Genomic DNA, 25,891 nt, shown 5'->3' with positions numbered 1-25,891 from the left:
TCAATCTCTAAAGGATATCACCACATGGGCTCAGGAACACTTCATAAAACCACTGTCAGTAACTACAGTTGGTCGCTACATCTGTAAGTGCAAGTTAAAGCTCTACTATGCAAAGCGAAAGCCATTTATCAACAATATCCAGAAACGCCGCCGGCTTCTCTGGGCCCGAGATCATCTAAGATGGACTGATGCAAAGTGGAAAAGTGTTCAGTGATCTGACGAGTCCACATTTCAAATAGTTTTTGGAAATATTCGACATGGTGTCACCCGGACCAAAGGGGAAGCGAACCATCCAGACTGTTATCGACGCAAAGTTCAAAAGCCAGCATCTGTGATGGTATGGGGGTGCATTAGTGCCCAAGGCATGGGTAACTTACACATCTGTGAATGCACCATTAATGCTGAAAGGTACATACAGATTTTGGAACAACATATGCTGCCATCAAAGCACCGTCTTTTTCATGGACCCCCCTGCTTATTTCAGCAAGACAATGCCAAGCCACATTCAGCACGTGTTACAACAGCGTGGCTTCATAAAAAAAGAGTGTGGGTACTTTCCTGGCCCGCCAGCAGTCCAGACCTGTCTCCCATCGAAAATGTGTGGTGCATTATAAAGTGTAAAATATGACAGCGGAGACCCCGGACTGTTGAACGACTGAAGCTCTACATAAAACAAGAATGGGAAAGAATTCCACTTTCAAAGCTTCAACAATTAGTTTCCTCAGTTCCCAAACGTTTGAGTGTTGTTAAAAGAAAAGATGATGTAACACAGTGGCGAACATGCCCTTTCCCAACTACTTTGACACGTGTTGCAGCCATGAAATTCTAAGTTAATTATTATTTGCAAAAAAAAATAACGTTTATGAGTTTGAACATCAAATATCTTGTCTTTGTAGTGCATTCAATTGAATATGGGTTGAAAAGGATTTGCAAATCATTGTATTCCGTTTATATTTATATCTAACACAATTTCCCAACTCATATGGAAACGGGGTTTGTATTTTGATAAAGACGGGAAAAACACGCCACTCAACAAACATGGCAGTAGACCAGACCTGGGCAAATTAAAGCCCGGGGGCCACATGCGCCACAATCTGGCCCACCGGACATTCCCAAATATATATTTTTTTTATCTTTAAGATGTAAAGTGTAGCTGCCATTATGATGTGCAGTGATGTTTTCTAATGTCCGTAAGTCTTCAACTATACAACTATTCAATGGTTGGAATCTCCGCTTTTGCATGACATTTTAGTGACTTTTGTTGTCCTAATACCAATAAAATGTCGATACTTTTCTACATAAAGGGGACCGGAACAAATTGCTGTATTGGCTTTATTTTAACAAAAAATCTTAGAGTGTGGCAGACCGGTACTTTTCAGTGGCGGTATGGTATCGAATATGATTCAATAGTATTGCGGTACTATACTAATACCCGTACACTGTATAACCCTACTAGTTACTATGGAAATCTACGTCACATCAGGTCAGACGAGGCACCAAGTAGTGTGGGTGGAGAGCGTTTCCACAGTGTTTCCAAAGCCTGAAATGCGGATGTCAGGGACAGACGCGGAAGGAGACTTTTACAAGAAAGTTCTTAAGCTTAGTGATATATCAAATATATCAGATTGTAGATGTTTTTTGTTTTTTTACCCTACACGTTCATATTTTGCTATGTTTGTTGCATTTTAGTTACATTTGGCTTGATTGTAAAATATGTCGATTAAGAGGAGGGTGGGGGCTAACGTTCATATGTTGTCAATATTCAGTGTTTTATCGTTCATAGGAAAAAATTAAATTCCATTCTGTTTTTAAGGCGGTCTGTCATAACATTTTTAGCATTCAATGAAACTTTATTGTGAGGTTTTGTATTAGTTTTCCTAAAAATAGATATACCGGCCCCCAGACACATTTGTTTCTCTCTATTTGGCCCCCGAGTCAAAATAATTGCCCAGGCCTGCAGTAGACACATAGCTAAATCATGAAATGCAACCTTACACGAGCAAAAATGTTGCATGATTTATCCGGGAGAGTCTTGATACCAAGTTCCTTGACCCAGACACACACAAATAAGTTGTAAAACTTTATGCTTTTCCAAGTTTTCATCTGTTTTGTCATGTAGAATTATGTCTGGAGCACAATAGTTCGACATAATCATTGATATCAATCCGCAAATCTTTTTTTGATTAAGTATAAGAATAGATTCTATTGAATAGTTTGCATTTTGGCTTATATCTGTTTTTTGCAACAGAAAGATTTAAGCCTCTTTTGTACTAATTTGCGCGCTGCTTGCTGTACGGGAAGAAGTCCTTTGTGGGATTACAAGCAATTTATATTAATATTTGTGAGGACGTCTATTAATTTATCCAGGGGAAGTACATTTTTTCCTCCTCCTTTGGACCCAAGGGTTATTCATCCTTGGCGAGATGTTCACGAGTCTTCACTGCAGCAGCCGTGAAGACGTCTTATGTAAGCGCGCAAGCTCTTCAAACATCTCAGAGCTGCAGATGTTCAATGCAGACGGAAGACACCAAAGACTGCCTTGAGGTGCCTTCAAGGTGCTCCTCCGACTTCCTTTTTGAGCAGACTGCATTGAATTTGATCCTCTTTGATTTCCTCATCTGTCCAACGCACTTACTGGAGTGGAAGGACAGTTCTTTTTCAACAAAGTGAAGAAGATGCTTCTCACGAGGCGGGGAACGATGTGATGTGGGAGCAACATGAAACATCAGGCTGACTATTTTTAGGAGCTTCTTCCACACCTCCACCTCCCGCCCCTCTCTCTCTCTCTCTCTCTCTCTCTCTCTGTCTCTCTCTTTCTCTTTCTTTCTTTCTCGCTCACTCTTTCTCGCCCCTCTTCGTCCTCGTCTCTCGGCACCCCTCCACACTCAGCAGCTCGCAGCCCGCGACGAGGACCACCACCACCACCAACACCTGAGCAGAGTGGAGCATCGGGGCCGTATCAAAGCTGCCGCATGATTGAGCGACACCATCGTCCGGTCAACTTGGCTGCATCGTGCTCGCTGAAGTTGAAGCGACGAGAACATCCTGCGAGGCGTGTAGATTGCTCGCTGCTGTCCTTATGAATATTGATGGTTAAAGCACGGTTTCTTTTTTGTGCCGCATCTTCTTTGTGCCTACCCAGCATGCACCAGACGGCTTGCTTGCGTCTAACTTCATAAACGTCTCTTCAACGTTGGAAACGTCAGAGTCGTCATCACAGCAAAGGATCGATCAAGGAGCCAGAAACTGTTCTTACGCTTATGACTGATATTTTTATTGCCCTCCACCGGCGGGACAAAGACGCGTCAAGATGTCCACTTTTTTCCCAACGAGCTGAATCATGGATATTGTCATGGATAGGAAGAGATGAAGCGCACCGAGTAAAGCCACCGAGAAGCAGGAGCGGCATCCTCCTTTCGAGTGCTCTGCGGACACGATGCGCGCGCTGCTGTGAGACCGAGCGCCGCCTCGCAGGGAGATGGCGGCGGCCATCGCCAGCTCCCTGATCCGACAGAAGCGGCAAGCCCGCGAGTCCAACAGCGAAAAGGTCGTCAGCAACAAGAGGCGCTCGAGTCCCAGCAAGGACCCTAGGTCTCTGTGCGAGCGACACATCTTCAGTGTCTTCAGCAAAGTTCGCTTCTGCAGCGGGAAGAAGAAACCGGTGAGACGGAAACCAGGTGGGTTGGCACAGCAACACTGTCAAAGGCGTCCCATCGGACGTCCGACATAAACTTATAAAATACGTAGTGGCTTTTCCATCATAGTGTACTTTGTTTTGCAGGCCAACTTTAAGATGTACATTAGAGGGGTCCCGACCCAACATTTATATCGGATATCAGTCCGATACAATCACTCCTGCAGCTTGTTTACTACACAGCCATCTAAATGTTCTCATATAAGCCCTTTTTTCTGTTTTACTCAAGTCATTTACAAAAAGCGAAACATGAAAGGCTATCGGCTACTAGAAGCTAGCAGCTACGCCACAGCTAAGCACTAAATAGCACACAAGCTAGACAAACGTAATACGTGTCCTTTATTAAACAATATTGCAGGCTAAAATACCACATTTGTTAATATAAGCGGATGTTAAATATTTATAGTTGCATATTACGTACACATACAAAGTCTCCCAGGCAGAAGTTTATTGGAAAGTAGATAGATAGATAGTACTTTATTTATTCCTTCAGGGGCTTAACACAAATTAAACGTATCATATTGTGGGAAAACTGATAACGTGGAATTTTTAGTCCGAATGGCAGTAAAGGGTATGTAGCCGTATTTATAAAAAAAAAAAAAAAATTCAACAAGTTCTCAACGTTGTTTTAATGTCTTGTGCCTGCTAAATATCTGCGCCAGGCCTCCATGGTTTTATTTCACATTTTCAGAGTTCTTTGCAGATCCCAAATACACAAAAAACTGTACCAAAAGGTAAGAAAAGTACATTTTGCTTAGTAGGTCACCTTTAACACCTTTGACTTCAAAAGTGTTGCTACGTTATAAGGTTAGGGTTTTCATACCTACCATTGTTCCTTGAGTATTTTTACTTGATCAAACTTTTTCTAGCATTCCAAACTACAAAATAATAAAAGTATGTATATATATCAGATTAATATCGGTGCGGGCCAAAACTCAAAGTTACAATATCGGTATCGTATCACAAGTGAAAAGGTTGTATTAGGACATCGTTAGCCCCTAACATAGTTTCATGGTTAATTTTTAAGAATACTTTCTGTTTTGGGTTCACTTGGAAGGAAAAAACAGAAGGCTCTCATTGTGAGATCACATGTTTTGTCGCCGGAGAAATAATGTCAGCACATCTGACAGCTTTCATGTTACACATTTATGAGCTGCAGCGTTTCCGTGGCGACAGCTTCTTAAAGGGACGTGACACAGTTTGCTTCAAAACGACACAAAGTACAACAACTCCAGTTAATCATCCACACTTTGCCCTGAGATTCTCACATTTTTTCTACGCCCTCCTGGAGAAGCAGAAGGCAACTTTTGGAGGAGAACACCCTTTCAAAAGCACGCATGCGAACAAACGTGAGGTGCCGTGGTTGGAGAATTCTGTTAGGATGCGTTCACACATGCGGGTTGTAGAGACAGTTTGCTCTGCTAGTATTAACTTCCTTTGGTCAGGTGTGATCTGGATTTGTTGCACAGGTGGACCTGAGGATTTTGCATGTGTGTGTGTGTGTGTGTGCTCCACATTGGTCTCAGTATGTTTTGGTCTATTTCTGCCAGTGTTAAGTACTCCTGGCCCACATTGTCATGTGGAGCATCATCTAATCAGCTGGTTGCTGAGTTCTGAGTTTTTGCTCACTGGCACTGAGGCGGAACGCCACAGAACCTTTCTATGTTGGACGCAAAAAAAAAAAACTGGCTTACGCCCTTTTTCTTTTCGAAGATGAGTATGCCTGAGCCGATATTCGATAAGCCAATGAATAAATTCTGTATAATTTGAAGCGTCATACATGCTTTGTTATTGTTACAAGCATAAAAACAGTAATAATGATAACCGCTGTAAAACTCCTGATGGTTCGTGTTACCGTATTGAATTAAAATGATGGAGAAAATGTGGTATCATGAAAATAAGAGGCATTAATGTAATTTTCCAGTAAAAAATGTCATACTACAATCTAAATTTTCATAAACACATTGCTGTCTTAGCAACTAAGAGAGTATTTACATTAAACATAAAGGCTGTGCTGTTTTTGCACAAAGTTGTTGATATAAACTTCCCAGTTGTAAGTGAAGTATATTTCTATAGTGTTTTTTCTCTGGTTCGTTTACTTTGTTGGTTCCCAAGGGGAAATTCAGATTTGCAGCACAATACCAATCAAGAGCAGCCGTACAGAACAGCCAGCTTCCCCTTAGATAGGTGGGAAAAAGGTAAACGCTGTGGGGGGATGTGTAAAAAAAAAAGGTTCGGTCTCAGCCTGGGCTTCTGGGGAGGGGATCCAGGCTGAGGCCAAGAAAAAAAAACGTAATTGCCATAAGCACACATAAACATGTTACATAGAATCCACAAAACTTGCAACAGAGGGGAAGGACTGGGGGCAACGGTGGCAGGCTGCTGCTATCTAAAGCGCTGCTCAGCAGTTCATCACCCCCATCACGTGAGGTGAAGCGTTGAAGGCGTGGGATGGGACTGGAGTATGTGTGTGTGTGTGTGTGTGTGTGTGGCGTGTATTTTTCGTGGATGCATGTGTGTGTGTGTAAGCCTGCTCTTGCAATCAGCCATGAGAGACAAGAAGGGAGTTTTTGTGTCTTCGCCGCACTGTCATTCGGGAGAGTCTCAAAGCCAGGGAAGCAATCCAAGTTAGAATGTTTTGTATGCGAGTGAAAATAAAATTTGCTTTTCACTCTTAATTGTCTATTACTGGTCCTCAATTTCATCCTGCAGGGCAGATGGCCCGATGTTATCCATCTCACAAAGTGTTCACAGTTCTGCCCGCATCCATCCATCCATCCATTTTCTACGTGGCAGCTTTCGGGTACTTTGAAGGCTGCCAGCAACTTCCAATTTGTCGACAAACCATACAAAACACTTACTCCAATCAGCAAATGTCCTGTTGTCATAATTCCGAATCGGTGGATATCTTCAACGTCCTCGACTGACACGGTCACCAGGCACGCGGCACTCCTTCTTCTCCCAAAAGTCCTCCATGTGTCCATCGACAACCACTCCGTCAAGACAGGCAGGTTCCCCCAAACCCAAGATCTTGTCATTTTTGTTGAGAGGCAAGTTAATTAGTTCCATTGTTTAGATTTGAAGAGCAGTGCAAAAAGAAAGTTAAGACAAGACAAAGAAGCAAGCAGAAGAGATAAGGAAGAGGGAAAGGGAGCGTCCACCATCAATGAGTACCAGTGAGACACAAAGCGCTTTACATAATGAAATCCATTATCTACACCATTAGGTTACATTTAAACTAGTGTGGGGAGTACACCTCCGCCTTCCCGGTAAGGTCTATTCAGGTGTACTGGAGAGGAGGCTACGCCGGATAGTTGAACCTTGGAATAAGGAAGAACAGTGTGGTTTTCGTCCTGGTCATGGAACTGTGGACCAGCTCTTTACTCTTGGCGGGGTCTTTGAGGGTGCATAGGAGTTTGCCCAACCAGTCCAAATGTACTTTGTGGACTTGGAGAAGGCATTCAACCGTGTCCCTCGGGAAGTCCTGTGGGAAGTGCTGGCGGTAAGTCGGACACGTTTCCGGTGAGGGTTGGACTCCGCCAAGGCTGCCCTTTGTCACAGATTCTGTTAAAAACTTTTACGGACAGAATTTATAGGCGCAGTCAGGGCGTTGAGGGGATCCGGTTTGGTGGCTACAGGATTAGGTCTCTGCTTTTTGCAGATGATGTGGTCCTAATGGCGTCATCTGGCCAGGATCTTCAGCTCTCACAGGATCGGTTCGCATTCGAGTGTGAACCGACTGGGATAAGAATCAGCACCTCCAAGTCTGAGTCCATGGTTCTCGCCTGGAAAAGGGTGGAGCGCCATCTACAGGTTTGGGAGGATACCCTGCCCCAAGTGGAGGAGTTCAAGTACCTCAGAGTCTTGTTCACGAGTGAGGGAAGAGTGGATTGTGAGATCGACAGGCGGATCGGTGCGGCGTCTTCAGTAATGCGGACGCTGTATCTATCCGTTTTGGTGAAGAAGGAGCTGAGCTGGAAGGCAAAACTCACAATTTACCGGTCGATCTACGTTCCCATCCTCACCTATGGTCATGAGCTTTGGGTTATGACCGAAAGGACAAGATCACGGGTACAAGCAGCCAAAATGAGTTTCCTCCGCCGGGTTACGGGGCTCTCCCTTAGAGATAGGGTGAGAAGCTCTGCCATCCGGGAGGAGTTCAAAGTAAAGCCGCTCCTTGTCCACATTGAGAGGAGCCAGATGAGGTGGTTCGGGTATCTGGTCAGGATGCCACCCGAACGCCTCCCTAAGGAGGTATTTAGGGCACGTCCGACCGGTAGGAGGCCACGGGGAAGACCCAGGACACGTTGGGAAGACTGTTTTCCGGTTGGCCTAGGAACGCCTCGGGATCCCCCTGGAAGAGCTGGACGATGTGGCTGGGGAGAGGCTGGACAAGCGACCAAAATGAGTTTAGGCTCATGCCCCCGCGACCCAACCTCAGATATGTGGAAGAAGGATGGATGGATGGATGGGGAGCACTTGGAGCAGGTGGCTAAAGTGTCTTGCCCAAAGGCAGTAACTTTTTTTTTTTTTGTATTATGACAATTTATTATTGGATCATGATGTACATTTTAATCTTTTGTTTTGTGGTTGTGTGATGTTTTTTGCCTGGACCCCAGGAAGAATAGTCTCCACTGCGGTGTAGACTAATGGGGATCCTTAATAATAAACTAAACTAAATAAACTAGGACGGAGGAAACAGGAATTTAACCTAGAACCCTCAAGTTGCTAGAACGACCGCGCTACCAACCGAGCCACGCTGCCCCGCAAATATTCTGTGGTGTTGAAACAGACCGACAACGACTTTGTTCAACAGGAAGTGAGCTCATGTGACGTCATAAAAACGGAAGTAAGAAACAACCGATCACCCAATTTGCATTTATTAAAAGAAACATTGGCAAACGTTTACAAATTAAAATGGAAGAACTTAGTGTGTGTATAGATACCTTTAGAGCAAATTCAACAATACGGTGATCATATTGGTTGCAATTATATTATATTATTTATTGTTTAGTTGAGAATAGGGCAGCATGGTGGTAGAGGGATTAGTGTGTCTGCCTCACAATACGAAGGTCCTGAGTAGTCCTGGGTTCAATCCCGGGCTCGGGATCTTTCTGTGTGGAGGTTGCATGTCCTCCCCGTGACTGCGAGGGTCTTCTTCCCACCTCCAAAGACATGCACCTGTGGATTGGTTGATTGGCAACACTAAAATGGCCCTAGTGTGTGAATGTGAGTGTGAATGTTGTGTGTCTATCTGTGTTGGCCCTGCGATGAGATGGCGACTTGTCCAGGGTGTACGCCACCTTCCGCCAGATTGTAGCTGAGATAGGCACCAGCGCCCCCCGTGACCTTAAAGGGAATAAGCGGTAGAAAATGGATGGATGGATCGTTCTGTATATTCGAGGGTCCTCCATCCCCCAACAGCGACAGAACCTATTCAATTGCTTTTGGTTGGGATTTTTTTTTTTTTGCAAAAATTTGTTAACAGAGTATTCTTTATTTTTAGTATTTGTTTGTTTTATTAAACATGGATATTTAAAAGTTTTAACTCCAAATGTTATAACTGTTATTATTTTCTATTATCATTACATCACTACATCAATGGTTAATTTGGTCTCAAAAAAAGGAATTATATCGTCTATCGGCAATAATTTGTAGGTCAATATATCTTCCAGCAAAATGTGTAATCGCCCCAGGCTAAAAGATGAGATGTATCAAGAGTGAACTGGACGTGGAAATGTGTGCTGCCCCATGCCAACTTTATGCTTCACTTACGCATATTTCTACATGCTGTGGTAACTTTGGTGACACGCGGAAGTAGTCGTTTGGGCTTTGCCAACATTTCATTTCAACAATGTAAAAAGATCGAGGCAAGGACAGAGTATTCACTTTTTCACCAATGCATTTAATACCTCAAATTCATTTTAATATTTATAAAGAGATTTTTTTATTTAGCATTTTGCCACCCATTGCTGTCACAATGTGTTCCTGTGACTCCAGCTTGGCAAGTGGGGCGGACAGCAGTCGCCACTGGTTGCGGCACATCAATGGCATTGGAGACATTGGAGGAATGGCCCGACTTTTTGTCATGGACGGCTGCTACTGCAAGTAGCTTTCCTGCATTCTAATAATAGATTGAGTAATCAAAAATAAGTCAATGTCTTTTGTATCCTTGTTGATAATCACATATGAATGATACAAAGATTAAAATATCTAAAACTGTGGCTATTTTACACAAAGTAAAGGAATTGCTCAATCAAACATTGTATATGTTGTGTAACTCACTGATTGTTCCCTATCCAACATTGAAGTGTGGAGTAGTTCCTGTAAAATATATTTAAACCCAATCTTCCTTCTGCAGAAGAGACCCGCAAGAAACATTTCTGAAACTGCAAGTAGGGAACCCACAAACCCAATATTCAAACAGTTACAGTTAAACCTCTTGAAATTTCATGAAGTGGTAGAGTTTTACATCCTAAACATCATGTACAAAGCACATGCAACATTTCTACCAGACAACATTCAAAACAGATTTGTAAAAAGAGAAAGTAATTATATTCACAAAGGAACTGAGAGCTTTAGTAAATCTAGATGTAAAACAGTTAGAATGGAAATAAAGTATTTCAATCAAAGGTGTTAGTTTATGGAACAAATTTGATAGTGGAATAAAACAATGTAAATTTTTCTCTGTATTAAAAAAAGTAAAAATCATGATGATGAAAATATATGACTGTGTAAAATGATGTTTTCAATACTGGTTTAAAAATGAAAATATCGCTTTGTAGTCGCCAACATTGCAAGTGAATTGTTGTACTTGTGAAAATAGGGGACAGATTATCAATTCTAAAAATATTAAATGGTAATACATACCGTCTAGAATTTGACTGCAGTTTACTGTTGGGGCTGGTACATCTCTGTACGCAACAAACTTAAAGGATGTCAGAGTGAAGCGAGCCTGTGTCAGAACACAGAAAAGCACTGAATGGCCACTAACATGACGACACATGTTGCTACTGCGCTAACGTCAAATATAATCCTGCGCTTGAATAATAAATGTGCTGAGAGTGTTCAAAGTGGACAAAAAGGGTGCTGATGCCTTTGGAGCACTCAAATGTTGATCCCAAACTGTATTTTGAGAGTGTGTATGTTGTGTTTCAGAGCCGCAGCTGAAGGGTATCGTGACGCGACTCTTCAGCGAGCAGGGCTTCTTCCTGCAGATGCAGCCTGATGGAACCATCAACGGAAACAAGGACGAGAACAGCGACAACAGTGAGTTTTCTCTTTAACTCCACACGGCTCGCGTGTGTCCACCTTCTTTCCCAAACGCACCAGCTATTTGGAATCATGGAGTGAAATCTGGAGACGTTAGCTGGCTTTCACATATATGTATATATGTGAAATCACATTATGTATGTATGTATATATATATATATATATTTATATATATATATATATATATATATATATATATATATATATATATATATATATATATATATATATATATATATATATATAAATAAAGAAAAAAACATACATATATATATATATATATATATGTATGTTTTTTTTCTTTATTTTTTTAGATTTTATTTTATTTTTCTTCTTTGTCATGAAAAAGGGACATTTTTGTCATGAAAAAGGGAGGTTTTTGTGGTTGGTGCACTAATTGTAAGTGTATATTGTGTTTTTATGTTGATTTAATAATAAAAAAATATTTTAAAAAATAAATTATTTTTATTTTATTTTTTTATAAAAAATTCTTCAATCGGGCCACGGCCCAGCCCGGTGGTTGGGGACCACTGCTCTAAGCCATACATCACCAAGTCCAATGCAAAGCGTCAGATGCGGTGGTGTAAAGCAGTGGTCCCCAACCTTTTTGTATCCGCGGACCGGTTAACGCTTAATAATTTGTCCCACGGCCCGGGGGGGTGTCCTTTTTTTTTCTTTTTTTTTTTTTTTTTTTTTTTCTTCTTTGTCATGAAAAAGGGACGTTTTTGTCATGAAAAAGGGAGTTTTTTGTGGTTGGTGCACTATTTGTAAGTGTATGTTGTGTATTTTATGTTGATTTAATGAAAAAAGAAAAACTTTATTTTTTTTTTATTTTTATTTTTTTTTATAAAAAATTCTTCTGCGGCCCGGTGGTTGGGGACCACTGGTGTAAAGCATGTCGCCCCTGGACTCTAGAACAGTGGAGACGTGTTCTCTCAAGTGATGAATCAAGCTTTTCCATCTGGCTATCTGGTTTAGAGGTTGCCAGGAGAACGGTGCATTTCGGACTGGATTGTGTCTTGTGTGAAATTTGGTGGAGGAGGAATTATGGTGTGGGGTTGTTTTTCAGGAGTTGGGTTTGTGAAAGGAACTTTGAATGCTCCAGGATATCAAAACGTTTTGGACAATCCCATGCTCCCAACCTTGTGGGAACAGTTTGGAACAAGCTCCTTCCTTTTCCAACATGACTGTGCACAAGTGCACGCAGCAAGGTCCATAAAGACATGGATTTGACTGTGGACAGCTAGCGCGTCATCTGTGGTCACCAAATCTGTGCCCCACCTTTCATGAAGGAAAAGGGGGCAGAGCAGAAAAGAAACGGCAGATCAACTGGTCTAAAAGGGGGGTTTATTTAAAGGCTAGAGTATACAAATGAGTTTTAAGATGGGACTTAAATGCTTCTACTGAGTTAGCATCTCTAACTGTTACCGGGAGGGCATTCCAGAGTACTGGAGCCCGAATAGAAAACGCTCTATAGCCCGCAGACTTTTTTTGGGCTCTGGAAATAATTAATAAGCCAGATTTCTTGCCGGAACATATGGTACAATACAATCAGCAAGATAGGATGGCGCAAGACCGTGTAGTATTTTATATGTAAGTAGTAAAACCTTAAAGTCACATCTTAAGTGCGCAGGTGAGCCAGTGCAGGCGTAATATGATCAAACTTTCTTGTTCTTGTCAATAGTCTAGCAGCCCCATTTTGTACCAACTGTAATCTTTTAATGCTGGACAAAGCGAAACCCAAAAATAATACATTACAGTAATTGAGACGAGACGTAACGAATGCATGAATAATGATCTCAGCGTCGCTAGTGGGCGAAATGGAACAAATTTGAGCGATATTACGGAGATGAAAGAAGTAATATAATATATGTATTTATATATGTATGAATTTATGTATGCAAATATATGTATATGTCCTAGAAGGTGAATGTACAGTGTGAAAAGAAGAAAAGAACAATAAGCAGGTAAATACTGCAATAGTGTCAAAATATGCGCTCTCAGGACCTAAGTACAGTACACAAATGTCTGACTAGCCAAAATCGTTCTATTTGTTATGTTAATTTAGTCCTGTTTTTTGATGCTCAACTACTGCAATTTAAATCTTGCTCACTAGTTGCTGGCATTATCTTATAGTTTATTTAGTTTAAATAAATTTAGTTTAGTTTATTAAGGATCCCCATTAGTCTACACCGCAGTGGAGACTATTCTTCCTGGGGTCCAGGCAAAAAACATCACACAACCACAGAACAAACGATTAAAATGCAGTACAACATGATCCAATAATAAATTGTCATAATACAAAAATAGCAACAACAAAGAACCAAAAAATACTAATAGATGTTGTTACTTAATAATTTTCATACCAAAGATAAAAATAGCAATATAAAAATAGATATACTGTATACATTTTTGCAAAAATAAAACAAAGAACCAATGGCCTAAAACACATTAGTGTACCAAAGACAAACAATAAGTGACGGAAAAGTATCATCCATCCATTTTCTGCTGCTTATCCCATAATCAATAAAATATTCAATAGTCAATAAAAACAGTCATGACATTAGGTACAATCTAAAATAATCTCTTTACACAATACTTCTCCTTTTAGTTTATTCTTAAAGCCCACTATGCTGGTGATTGATAGCAGATATTGTGGAAGTCTATTCCAGTAAGTGATTGCCCGATACATTACAGTCTTTTTCAAAACATCACTTTTGGGTTTAAGACGGGTGAGCGCACCTCTTTGGGCTAGCCTGGTACCGTAGTTGTGACTGTCACTGGCAAGCAAGAGCTGAGAATACAGATATGAGGGTTTATGGTATGTATAGATGTTTTTTAAAAATAGAATCAAACTACAAGCCAGTCTTTCATCAACTTTCATCCATGACAATTCATGATGCATGAGCTCAATGCCAGTCCTAAATGAGCAATGGAGAGCTAGTCTGGCAGCTCTGTTTTGGGTAAGCTGGATTTTATTTAGATCTTGTTTAGATGCATTAGACCAGATTGCTGGGCAGTAGTCCATATGTGACAATACAAGGGATTGTATAACTTGCTTCATAGATGTGTTAGTTAAAAAATAGGCACTTCTTCTTATGATTGAAATGCTTCTGCTCATTTTTGTTACTATGTTTTTAATGTGAGTGGCCCAAGATAGTCTTTCATCTATTGTAACTCCCAGCAACCTGGCCTCTTTAACTTGTTCAACATGAACTCCGTTCAGAGAAACATTTAATATGCGTTCCTTTCTATGAGCATGTTTTGAGCAAATAACAAGACATTTTGTTTTGGAAATATTAAGTTTCATCTTATTTTCTGTAACCCATTTTGAAATCCGCATGACCTCATCTTGTAGTATAGTGCTCAGGTCGGTGCAATTATCTGCATGTGCATATATTGTTGTGTCATCTGCGTAAATTGCACAGCAACTATTCTTTAAAATACATGACATATCATTTACAAATATTGAGTATAATAAAGGTCCCAGGCAACTTCCCTGTGGAATACCACAATATAATGTTTTAATATTTGAAAGGGTTCCATTGAACATGACACATTGCTGTCTGTTGACTAGGTAGCTTTTCATCCAGTTAATCGCTGAGAGTTTAAAACCATAAGCAGACAGTTTTATAAGTAGTAGTTTATGATCAATAATATCAAAAGCTGCACTAAAATCTAGTAGCACTGTGCCAACTAATAATTTACTGTCAATTTGTTTTAGCCAGTCATCTGTTATTTGTGTGAGAGCTGTGCATGTTGAATAGCCAGTTTTATATGCATGTTGAAAGTCTGAATGAATGTTATTTATAGAGAAATACTTTTGAATTTGCTTAAATATAATTGTTAATTTTCCTAATACTGGTAAAATGCTAATGGGCCTACTATTTAATCCAGTGAATGTTTCTTTCCTATTTTTTGGTAGAGGAGTCACTCTTGCGACCTTCCATACTTGAGGATAGATTCCTTCTTTAAAACTTAAGTTAAAAATATAGCATATCGGACTGGCTATTATTCCAGCTGACAACTTTAAAAGTCTACTATCTATATTATCATGACCACAAGGTTTGTCAGATTTCAATTCAGACAATAGATTCTCAATTTCCAATACATTGGTGACTGAGAATTCAAATGTACATTCTTTGTCCTGTATGATATCATTTTTAATAAGTGACTCAGATAGAATACCGCTTACAGGCAGCATGCCATTTCTTATAGTATCAACTTTACTTAGGAAATAATTGTTGAAGTAATTAGCAATTTCTTTGGGCTTGGTGATAAATCCTTCACCTGATTCTATAAATGCTGGTGTTTTTCCCCTTTTATCTCTACCCATGATTTGATTGAGAGTACTCCAAAGTATTTTGCCATCATGTTTAACTTCTTCAATTCTAGATTGGTAGTACACCCTTTTTTTCTGTTTATTTAATTTGGTCACTTTGTTTCTTAAAGAGCGATATGCTAGCCAGTCCTCTGAGCTACCTGAATCTACAGCAACTCTTTTCCATTTATCTCTATCTTTCATCAAGTGTCTCAGGTCAGAGTCAAGCCAAGGGGCTTTGACTGATCTGACGGTGAGTTTCTTGATGGGTGCATGCTTATCACAGACAGAAGAAAATGACTTCATGAATTCATGCAGAGCTGCTTCAGTATGCTTTGACTCAAATACACTGTCCCACTGTATGTTATGTACATCTTCAATAAAGGCATTATCACTGAAATGTTTGTAGAGTCTCTTGTATATAATTGTGGGTCCAACTTTGGGGACTTTCACTTTTCTTGCCATTGCAATCATGTTATGATCACTAAATCCAATTGGCACTGAAACAACCTTTGAGCATTTATCTACTGAATTAGTAAAAAGATGATCAATGCAAGTTGAAGACAATACACCAGAATTGTTCATATTTATTCTGGTTGGTAGATTTATCATTTGAGCTAGGTTACATACAGTGGCAGTGTCATCAAGCTTTCTTTTCATCGGGCAGTTTTTTGAGAGCCAGTCAATATTTAAGTCTCCTAAGAAATAAATTTCTCTGTTTGTGTCAGAAACATTCTGAAGCATTGCACATATTTTTTCAAGATGTGCTGCATCAGAGGAAGGTGGTCTATAGCAGCAGCAGATTAGTAATGGCTTTAGATGTGGCAAGTGAACCTGGATCCAGATTGCCTCTACATCTGTCAAGTTGAGATCTCGTCTTTGCTTTATTGGAATGTGGTCTTGTACATAAAAGGCTACTCCTCCCCCATATCTGTCTCTATCAAGTCTAATTATATTGTAACCTTGTATAAATATTTCAGTATTGTCAATTGAATCATCCAAATGAGTTTCAGAAATTGCTACTATATGTAGATCATTATCAAACATTATTTTACCTAACTCAATTGCCTTGTTTTTCAGACTACAGATGTTCAAGTGGGCAATTTTGAGTCCTTTTTTGGGAAGTTTGATAGACATTTGAAGTTAGTAAGGATTTGCAGAATAGATGTCAACCCTAAAAACACAAAAAACATATAAACCAGCAAACCACAGTCTATGCAAATTTTTCCAAATCATTTAAGCTTGTGACCATTAGCACTTGTGCCTGCTCAGGTGCACCATTTAGCTTTATGTAGACTTTGCAGTTGGACGACCATGTTGCTTGTATTTTTCCCTCTTTGCGTAGGAACCGAGCTCTTTTAGCAATATCAGCATTGTTCTTGGTTAAATGTTCATTGAGATAAACATTTGATCCCTTGAGCATCCTACTTTGTCGCAAAAGACTGATTTTGAATTTTCTATTTGCAAACCTCATAATGATGGTTGCCGGTTTGCTTTTATCTTTCTGAGGGAAACGGTGACAAGCTTCTATATTCTCCTCATTTAGGCTAATTCCCTTTTCTTGGAGGAATTTCACCACTTGCCGCTCCACTGAGTCCAAATCTTGGTCCCTGGGCACTGATCCCTGGACCCCGGACCTCACTGCAAGAGCAAATGACGCAGGTCGCGTTGGCAGACCAGTAACAATGACATCGTTCATTCTAGTATACTGTTCTATATTAGATAATCTACTTTGCAGTTGCATAATCATTTTGTCTTTTTCTTCATTTTGCTTCTTCAGTTCCTTAATATCTTTCATCATGCCCATCAAAGTGTCTTGCTTACTTGTCATTGCTTCCATTTGGTGTGCCATAAACTCCACTGATTTCCGTAGCTCCTCATTAGATCTCTTTAGTTCTTCCATGTCTCTTTTGGTGGCCATTGTTGATGATAGCTGCTGGGCCTCTGTTGAAGCCTGCAGCCAACCTGAAGATAGCTGCTGGGCCTCTGTTGAAGCCTGCAGCCAACCTGAAGATAGCTGCTGGGCCTCTGTTGAAGCCTGCAGCCAACCTGAAGATAGCTGCTGGGCCTCTGTTGAAGCCTGGAGCCGACCTGTTAGCTGCTGGGCCTCTGTTGAAGCCTGGAGCCGACCTGATGATAGCTGCTGGGCCTCTGTTGAAGCCTGGAGCCGACCTGTTAGCTGCTGGGCCTCTGTTGAAGCCTGGAGCCGACCTGATGATAGCTGCTGGGCCTCTGTTGAAGCCTGGAGCCGACCTGATGATAGCTGCTGGGCCTCTGTTGAAGCCTGGAGCCGACCTGATGATAGCTGCAGTTGCGTCTTCTGAGTCCACACAAGACTCCCAGGGGAGCTGAATACGAGAAGCACATGTCAGAGCGGAGATCAGGAACAATAGTCGGTAGAGGTTGACATCACTTTGTTTTTCCAATATTGGAATTGAAGAAAGTGAGCGTAAAGGATAGTGCCGAGAAGTAGTGAATGATATTCACAGAATTAAAGAAAGAAATAATTAAAAACATGTTTAGGGGTTCGAGCGTAGTACTGCTATTTTGCACAATACTGAAACGGGGCAGTTTTTGTGCAAGCCAAAGACAATAAAATCATACCTAAACGGTGGACATGTATCCATAAAAACATGAAGAAGCTACTGAGGGTGTATTTGACGTAGAATCAGTTGGAATGAGATACCGAAGAAGTCCACTCTCCAAAATAAATGCTGTACATTATTACATTACTTCATGAAACTACTGTTAGTAGTCTGTTAGTACATTATATACAATTTTTTTTCATATATTTCTTATCTAAAATGTTATTTTTATTTTTAAAAGGCACGATACATGTTAAAATTGTGCTGTTTTGGGGTGGTTAGGAACCGATTAAATTGACTAAAACATTTCAATGGTAGCGATATGAATGTTTTGAGTTACCAGCTTATTCATAATTCTTTCCCCACAATAAAAAAAATCACCTTTCACTGTTATTTGGACACTTTATACAAGTTCTACATTCCTCAACCGATTCAACATCCAACAAGAAAACATTCACCACATTACCCTAAACACAAAATCCAATTTAAACATGAATATGTTTAATATGGCCATATTTCTCAAACAATTCCAAACATTTAAGCTATCTACAGTCGTCCCTTGCCGCATCGCGCTTGACATATTGCGGCTTCACCGTATCGCGTATTTTTGGTGGGATATTTTTTTAAAAGCATACTCCGCAATTTTTGGTCTCCAGTTTAGCATTTTCAAGCATAGAGATGACTTAATAAACTAAAAATATCAATATTACAGTAGTATTGGTCTCTAGAGGAGAGCAAACCAACCAGCATGGTAGCCACTGATGAGCTGAGCCTCCGGCGTCATTATTATACTGGATTAAAAGAGCACAAAGGAGACGACGTGGTGTTATTTCATGTTTAGAGGGCTCTTGTAATGTTGTAAAAACGTATTTAGAAGGTTTTTTTAAATGTTGTTATGCTTTGCTATGAAAATATTAGACATCTAGTTAATGATTTGTACTTGTCACAAATGTATTTATCGCAGTCCTGTTCGTAACCAACTAACAGCAATAAATGAGGAAGTGTGTTTCTGACAGTCTAAAAACTCCCAGCTTCCACAAAAATCCACTGTAGTCATCCCAAAAATGTTATTTGAAAAAAAAACAATTTTTTTCATACTTCTGGAACTATTTAAACCTTTCTCGCATTGATAGATTCTGGCTGCCAATTTTCTGCATCCACAAAATTCCGACTTTTCCCGTTATTCCGCATTTTATTTCAGATTCAGCTCTACAGCAAAGACACACAATTTCTACGTTCTATCAGAGGTGGGTAGAGTAGCCAGAAATTGTACTCAAGTAAGAGTACAGTTACTTTAGAGATTTATTACTCAAGTAAAAGTAAGGAGTAGTCACCCAAATATTTACTTGAGTAAAAGTAAAAAGTATGTTGTGAAAAAACTACTCAAGTACTGAGTAACTGACGAGTAACCTGATTACGGCAACAAATAATGCACAAAAACATAAAAATAGCAATGAGCAAATTCAGAGCCAGGAATAACTCTTAAGCAACTAAAACAATAATATATATTAAATAATAGTAAATTAAATTAAAATAAAAAAAATGGCACATTGAGCCACAATAACTTAACAGCACATAGCCTCAGTAGGCCTTCATTGATTTGATTGATTGATTGATTGATTAAAACATGTATTAGTAGATTGTACAGTACAGTACATATTCTGTACAATTGACCACTAAATGGTAACACCCCAATAAGTTTTTCAACGTTTATCAATTACATAGAAAATGACCAAGTCGTGGTGATCTACCTCATATATACATATACATACACACACATATCATTTATACACACACATATCATTTATACACGCGCAAATCATTTATACACACACATATCATATATATATATATATATATATATATATATATATATATATAATATGTATATATATACACATATATTTATATATACAGTATATAATTTATATTTATTTTGCCGTTTTTGTTCACATGTTGAAAGTGTTTTAATGAATATACATGCATGTTTAACATATAGATTCCTATCTTTCATGAAGACAAGAATATAAGGTGGTGTATTACCTGATTCTGATGACTTGCAATGATTGGATTCAGACGTCCACGTTTTCAAATGGAGGAGAAAAAAAGTTCCTCTTTTCTGTCCAATACTACATGAAAGTCGTTGGTTTTTGGCATCTTATTTGTCCAGCTTCCATATTCGTTTTTATACACTTTACAAGAAATACATTGGCGGCAAACTCCGTGGCTTGCTAGCTTGTTTGCGCTGGTTTTCGGAGACTCTTATTTTGTTAGCGCAGGCGCGATGGAGCGGCACTTTTATTGTGAAGACAGGAACTGTGCGATCAGTCTTTAGGCTTTTGACGGGAAGTACGGTTGAAATAAAAAGTGTCTTTTTTCCTTTACACTTTTGATTGATTGATTAAAACTTGTATTAGTAGATCGCACAGTACAGTACATAATCCGTACAATTGACCACTAAATGGTAACACCCGAGTAAGTTTTTCAACTTGTTTAAGTCGGGTTATGTGACCGCCTGGCTCTGTTTGATTGGTCCAACGTCACCAGTGACTGCATGTGATTGGTGAAACGCAGGCATGCGTAGATTCTACTTTGAAGCTCTGTCATTAACCAAAACAAATATTAATAGATCGATTAAAAAAAAGTAGCGAGTAGCGAGCTGAATGTAGACAAATGGAACGGAGTAAAAGTAGCGTTTCTATAAATATACTCAAGTAAAAGTAAAAGTATGTTGCATAAAAACTACTCGTAGAAGTAAAATTCATCCCCAAAGTTACTCAAGTAAATGTAACGGAGTAAATGTAGCGTGTTACTACCCACCTCTGCGTTCTATGTAGGTTGTTTCAGGTGTTGAGTAAATGCAACCACGGTGATATCGCACATGAATCACATGGACATACATGTCAATAGTAAATAAATCCGATCCGTGCACTGAACGGGAGTTTGGACTGTAAGACCTACAGATTAAATTCATGTCGATGCTTTGGAAAAAGAACCGGTCTTTGTCTCCCAGTTCTCCCTGAGAGGATTAACATCAGCCATCGCCACAGGCCGCCTCCTCTTCTCCTTCCTCCTCTTCATCCTCACCCACAATGCTCTTTTATCATTTGGCAGCACAGCAGCTTGTACACCAGCCAGTCCAGAATCCACACAGATGTTTATGATCCCACTGCATTCTGCTTGGCTCAAAGACTGCCATCTTGTTTGCAGCGACATCTTAAAGCGGCATTACGCAACAGCCTTCGCCGACACGGAAGCGCCCCAACATGCTCAAATGGCTTCTTGCGTTACAATTGAAAAGTGAGGAACGGCGTTTGTTCTTTGAGTACAGTGGAACCTCGATTTACGAACCCTTCTATTTGCAAACTTTTCGATCGGGACAAATATGCCTCGGTCTGCAAACCACGTCTTTGTATATGAACGCTTCATTTATGTTGTCTCCCGCTGGCAGCCATTTTGTGCTTGCTCCTCGTATTGAAGAGATTGAGGATGCCGGCTTCGTACTAAAGCAAGTTTTTCATTGGGATGAGAACAGACTTTTCTGTAAAAAGATGCCAAAGCGGACTTATTTCACAGCAGAGGAGAAGACTGCCTCTCGTTCAGCGCCAACTCTTCCAAGAGCGCACGGATACAGCCTTTCCTTTCTCAATCAATCAATGAATCAATCAATCAAAGTTTATTTCTATAGCCCTTAATCACAAGTGTCTCAAAGGGCTGCACAAGCCACAATGATATTCTCTGCTCGGATCCCACATTTTCTCCTTTCTACCCTCTCATACTTTAAGTGGATTTTACTATTTTTTAAAACATTGGCTTATTGGATTTTTTTATAATTGCAGTCCAGAAATAACAATTAAACACATGTCAAATGTTCTTTTTTTCCTCCCCCAAACAAGTAACCCACAAAAATTGTATATAACATTTAAAAGAAAAAAACAAAAACAAAACATGTATCAGTCAATTAAGTACAAGCAAATATCGACATGAAGCCACAGACAACTGCACTCCTAAGTGTCCCCAACACGGTGCAGCAATACACAAAAGCAGACAAAAGGCTCATCAATTATCTACCTTTCAATTGAGGTAACATTTGAGATCAGTCTCTTTTACATGTTTCAAGATACCACCCCATACTTCCTAAAACTTTACAGAACAACCGTTCAATGTCGTAATTTTATCCGATTTCGGGAAATAAATTGGGCGGTGTAGCTCGGTTGGTAGAGTGGCCGTGCCAGCAACTTGAGGGTTCCAGGTTCGATCCCCGCTTCCGCCATCCTAGTCGCTGCCGTTGGGCAAGACACTTTACCCACCTGCTCCCAGTGCCACCCACACTGGTTTAAATGCAACTTAGATATTGGGTTTCACTATGAAAAAGCGCTTTGAGTCACTAGAGAAAAGCGCTATATAAATATGATTCACTTCCCTGATTCACACTCTAATCCAGCAGGTGTGGCAGGGATGCGCTGTGGCTTTCCAATTTAACACAATAAGTCTTCTAGCCCACAAAGTAGTCGATGCTACCAAGTTCTTTGCTAAAAGAATGATGATAGAGAAGTTACTCCAAATAGTCTGCTTAGAGGATTCGGTTTTATCTTTTCACCAAAGACGAAGTATTAAAAATGTCAGCTCAATAACTGCACAGGGATGAGCGAAGCCAAAACATATGTATTAAATTAGCTGGGACTGTTGACACCGATCATACCGATATTCCCTAATGCATCTTAGCCAGCCGGACCTTGGTATAATAAGTACGATGTATTGGCTTGCATTGAATAAGGCTGTGTCTCGCACAAATGGAAGACTTACGAACTCTACTTAAAAACTCTGTCCAGCTGTCCTCAAATAAGGTCACTCCTAAGTCAACCTCGCAAAGTGACTTAATTGAATTAAGAGACTCTGGGCTTGAATGAAAATGTAATTGTAAATACATTTGAAGTCGGAAGCAATGTCCAAAAAGCATCTAAAACTGTCAGTCGGTAAGTTTTGGAAACCTGAAAAAAGTATTACGAACAAAACTTCGGATCTGTAGATCTCTAAAAACAAACGTGTTGATTAGGGACTGAACATTGATCACAAAGTTGCTGGAAAAAGGAAAACGTTTAGTCAATGTATAAATCTTCAATATTGTTTATCCCCAGACTTGACAGATTGGATTTTTTTAAATGTTTATTATTGTAGCAATATGGTTATTAAAGCTGAGGGTTTTGTTTTTTCTGATCGTTTGTGAGGGCACCAAAGGGACTTTTGTGTTGGCAGAGCAGCGCATGCAGAACAGTTCAGCTTGTCATTGTTTTGCCTTGTTAATAAAGAGGTAGTCTATACCTCTTTTATATACTATAATTATTTGATACTTGTTTAGATTGACAAATGTGCTGTTTGAGACTGTAATTCATCACCTCTTTGTTGGTGTACTTCATATTGTATTCAAAGTGCAGAAACCTTAAAACTAAATTATGGACTTATTTCGAGGCTGGAACCTATTATCCTTTTTTTACATTGTTTCTTTTGGAGAAATGCGTATGACTCTACAAACTTTTCAATTCACAAACCCTGTTCGAGAACCGAAAAGTTTTTACATCGAGGTAGTTTTTCACACATTACAAAGTGCTGCCAGCAGAGGCCACTGTTGCTCTCTGACTAAAATCGCTGCATGAGGCACAAGATTTAGATTAGGATTGGACGCTTTTTGAGCATACACACTTTCTCTCTCCGTGGTCTTTGTGTTACTGCAGCACTCTTCAACCTGATCCCAGTGGGTCTGCGGGTGGTGGCCATGCAGGGCGTGAAGGCTGGACTCTATATGGCCATGAATGCTGAGGGCTTCCTCTACACGTCTGTAAGATTACCATCCATCCACGCATGTGCTCATTCATCTGCTGGCAGCTGACTTTTCAATGTTTCCTCACGTCCGCCTCCATCTTCATACTTGCAACTCCTCCTTGTCACTGATGCAGTTCCATACATTATTCAGCCTAAAGTGTCATTCCTCGTCTGCCGATTGTCTCCGCTCATCTCTTCATTGAGATTGCGTGCAAAAGGAAATATTAACGCCAGTGTGTGTTCTCCAGGACATCTTCACGGCCGAATGTAAGTTCAAGGAGTCTGTGTTCGAGAACTACTACGTCATCTACTCGTCCACGCTGTACCGGCAGCACGAGTCAGGCCGAGCCTGGTTCCTGGGCCTCAACAAGGACGGTGTCATCATGAAGGGAAACCGAGTAAAGAAAACCAAACCCTGCTCGCACTTTGTCCCCAGACCCATTGAAGGTAAGACCGTCGTAAAACGCCCTCATTTACGTCTATCGTTTTAATTTTTACATATATATATAAAAAAAAAAAAATATATATATATATATATATATATATATATTTTTTTTTTTTTTTTTTTTTTTTTTTTTTTTTTTTTGTTATTCTCTTGTGTGGATGCCTCAAAGGTGACGTTTTTCCTCAAATCCTTAAGGCTTTGTGTTTGCTAATAGTTCTGATCGTGTTTTTTGTGTGTGTCTGTGTGTATGTGTATGTTTTCTTATCTTCTTGTATTTTTGTTTTGTTTTGTTTTGTACATCACTTTGTTTTCCACTTGCCCGTGTAAGACAGATTAGATATAAATAAAGTTCGATTTGATTTGATAGACCTCTCTGAGCTCGTTTGCCCCACTTTTATTTTGAAACATTGTTTTTACCAAAATTTCTCCGTTTTTGTACGGCATTTTTTCCAAATGTATCAAACATGACATATCAACTTTTTCAATTGATACGATACTGATATCGGAGCCTGCAGCATAGGCCGATACGGCTGTTGATCCGGTACGATATCAGCAGGAATCCTACACACTTCATATTTTGTAATGTGGAATGTTATGAAAGGTTTGATCGAGTAAACTGAGTCAAACAGAGAACAATGGTAGGTATAAAAAAAACACTAACCTATTTATTGTCAACCGTCTGCAATAGGCTGATGCTGTCTTTTAATGAAGTTGAAATGAAGTGGTGTTTGTTTTTGGCAACACCTAGTGGCCACAATCATTTTTGTAGTTAAGCTCATGACACAGTAAGTTGAATGATGCGGACACATTTGTTACTGGATAAGTTCTAATATGCTTCTTCTACCATGAAGACTTTGTATGTGTAAGTAATATGCTACTATAATTATTTGATACTTGTTTATGTTGACAAATGTGTTGTTTAAGACTGCAATATTGTTCAATTAATTATTACATGTCAATCAATCAAAGTGTATTTATATAGCTCTTAATCACAAGTGTCTCAAAAGTCTGCACACACAACAACATCCTCGGCTCAGATTCCACATGTCTAGCTTGTGTGCTATTGTGTGCTTAGCCGTTGTGTAGCTACTAGCTCCGACTAGCCCAGGGGTCGGCAACCTAAAATGTTGAAAGAGCCATATTGGACCAAAAATACAAAAACAAACAGGTCCGGAGCCGCAAAATAATAAAAGCCATATAACATACAGATAGTGTGTCGTGAGATATAAATTGAATTAAGAGGACTTAAAGGAAACCAAATGAGCTCAAATATAGCTACAAATGAGGCATGATGATGCAATATGTACATATAGCTAGCCTAAATAGCATGTTAGCATCAATTAGCTTGCAGTCATGCAGTGACCAAATATGTCTGATTAGCACTACACACAAATCAATAATGTCAACAAAACTCACCTTTGTGCATGAATGCACAACGTTAAAAGTTTGGTGGACAAAATGAGACAGAAAAAGAAGTGGCATAAAACATGTCCCAGAAAGTCGGAGAAAGTTATACAGGTAAACAAACTTTGGTGAGTTCAAGGACCGCCAAAATTAGTAGGACAAAACGGCGCTCGCCAAATACTTGAATCAGTGAGGCATGTTTAATAAAAATAGTGTGCTTTATGACAATTAGGGAGGTTTGCGTCATGTTTGTCTTCCTACAGAAACTATATTAAAACAAAAATATTTTTTTCCCTTTCATCTTTTTCCATTTTCCATGCATTTTTGAAAAAGCTCCAGAGAGCCACTAG

The 25,891-nt window shown here is 39.7% G+C and overlaps 1 protein-coding gene across 3 annotated transcripts in view; it reads left to right on the top strand.

The window, feature by feature from the left end:
- The window catches only part of LOC133537456 (fibroblast growth factor 12-like), an 80,631-nt gene that overhangs the window by 39,812 nt on the left and 14,928 nt on the right, over positions 1-25,891 (top strand). For 2 of the 3 annotated variants that reach the window (XM_061878475.1, XM_061878476.1), the window contains exons 2-4: positions 10,853-10,963; positions 23,605-23,708; positions 23,941-24,139. In XM_061878475.1, the coding sequence (XP_061734459.1) occupies positions 10,853-10,963; positions 23,605-23,708; positions 23,941-24,139 (414 nt within the window). Of the gene's footprint in view, positions 1-2,928; positions 3,678-10,852; positions 10,964-23,604; positions 23,709-23,940; positions 24,140-25,891 lie in introns of those variants that run through there. The other variant, XM_061878474.1, reaches the window with a different exon arrangement.

The sequence above is a fragment of the Nerophis ophidion genome, linkage group LG18, assembly GCF_033978795.1.
Source record: "Nerophis ophidion isolate RoL-2023_Sa linkage group LG18, RoL_Noph_v1.0, whole genome shotgun sequence".
Lineage (NCBI taxonomy): Eukaryota > Metazoa > Chordata > Actinopteri > Syngnathiformes > Syngnathidae > Nerophis > Nerophis ophidion.
This window is presented reverse-complemented; position numbering and strand designations above follow the sequence as displayed.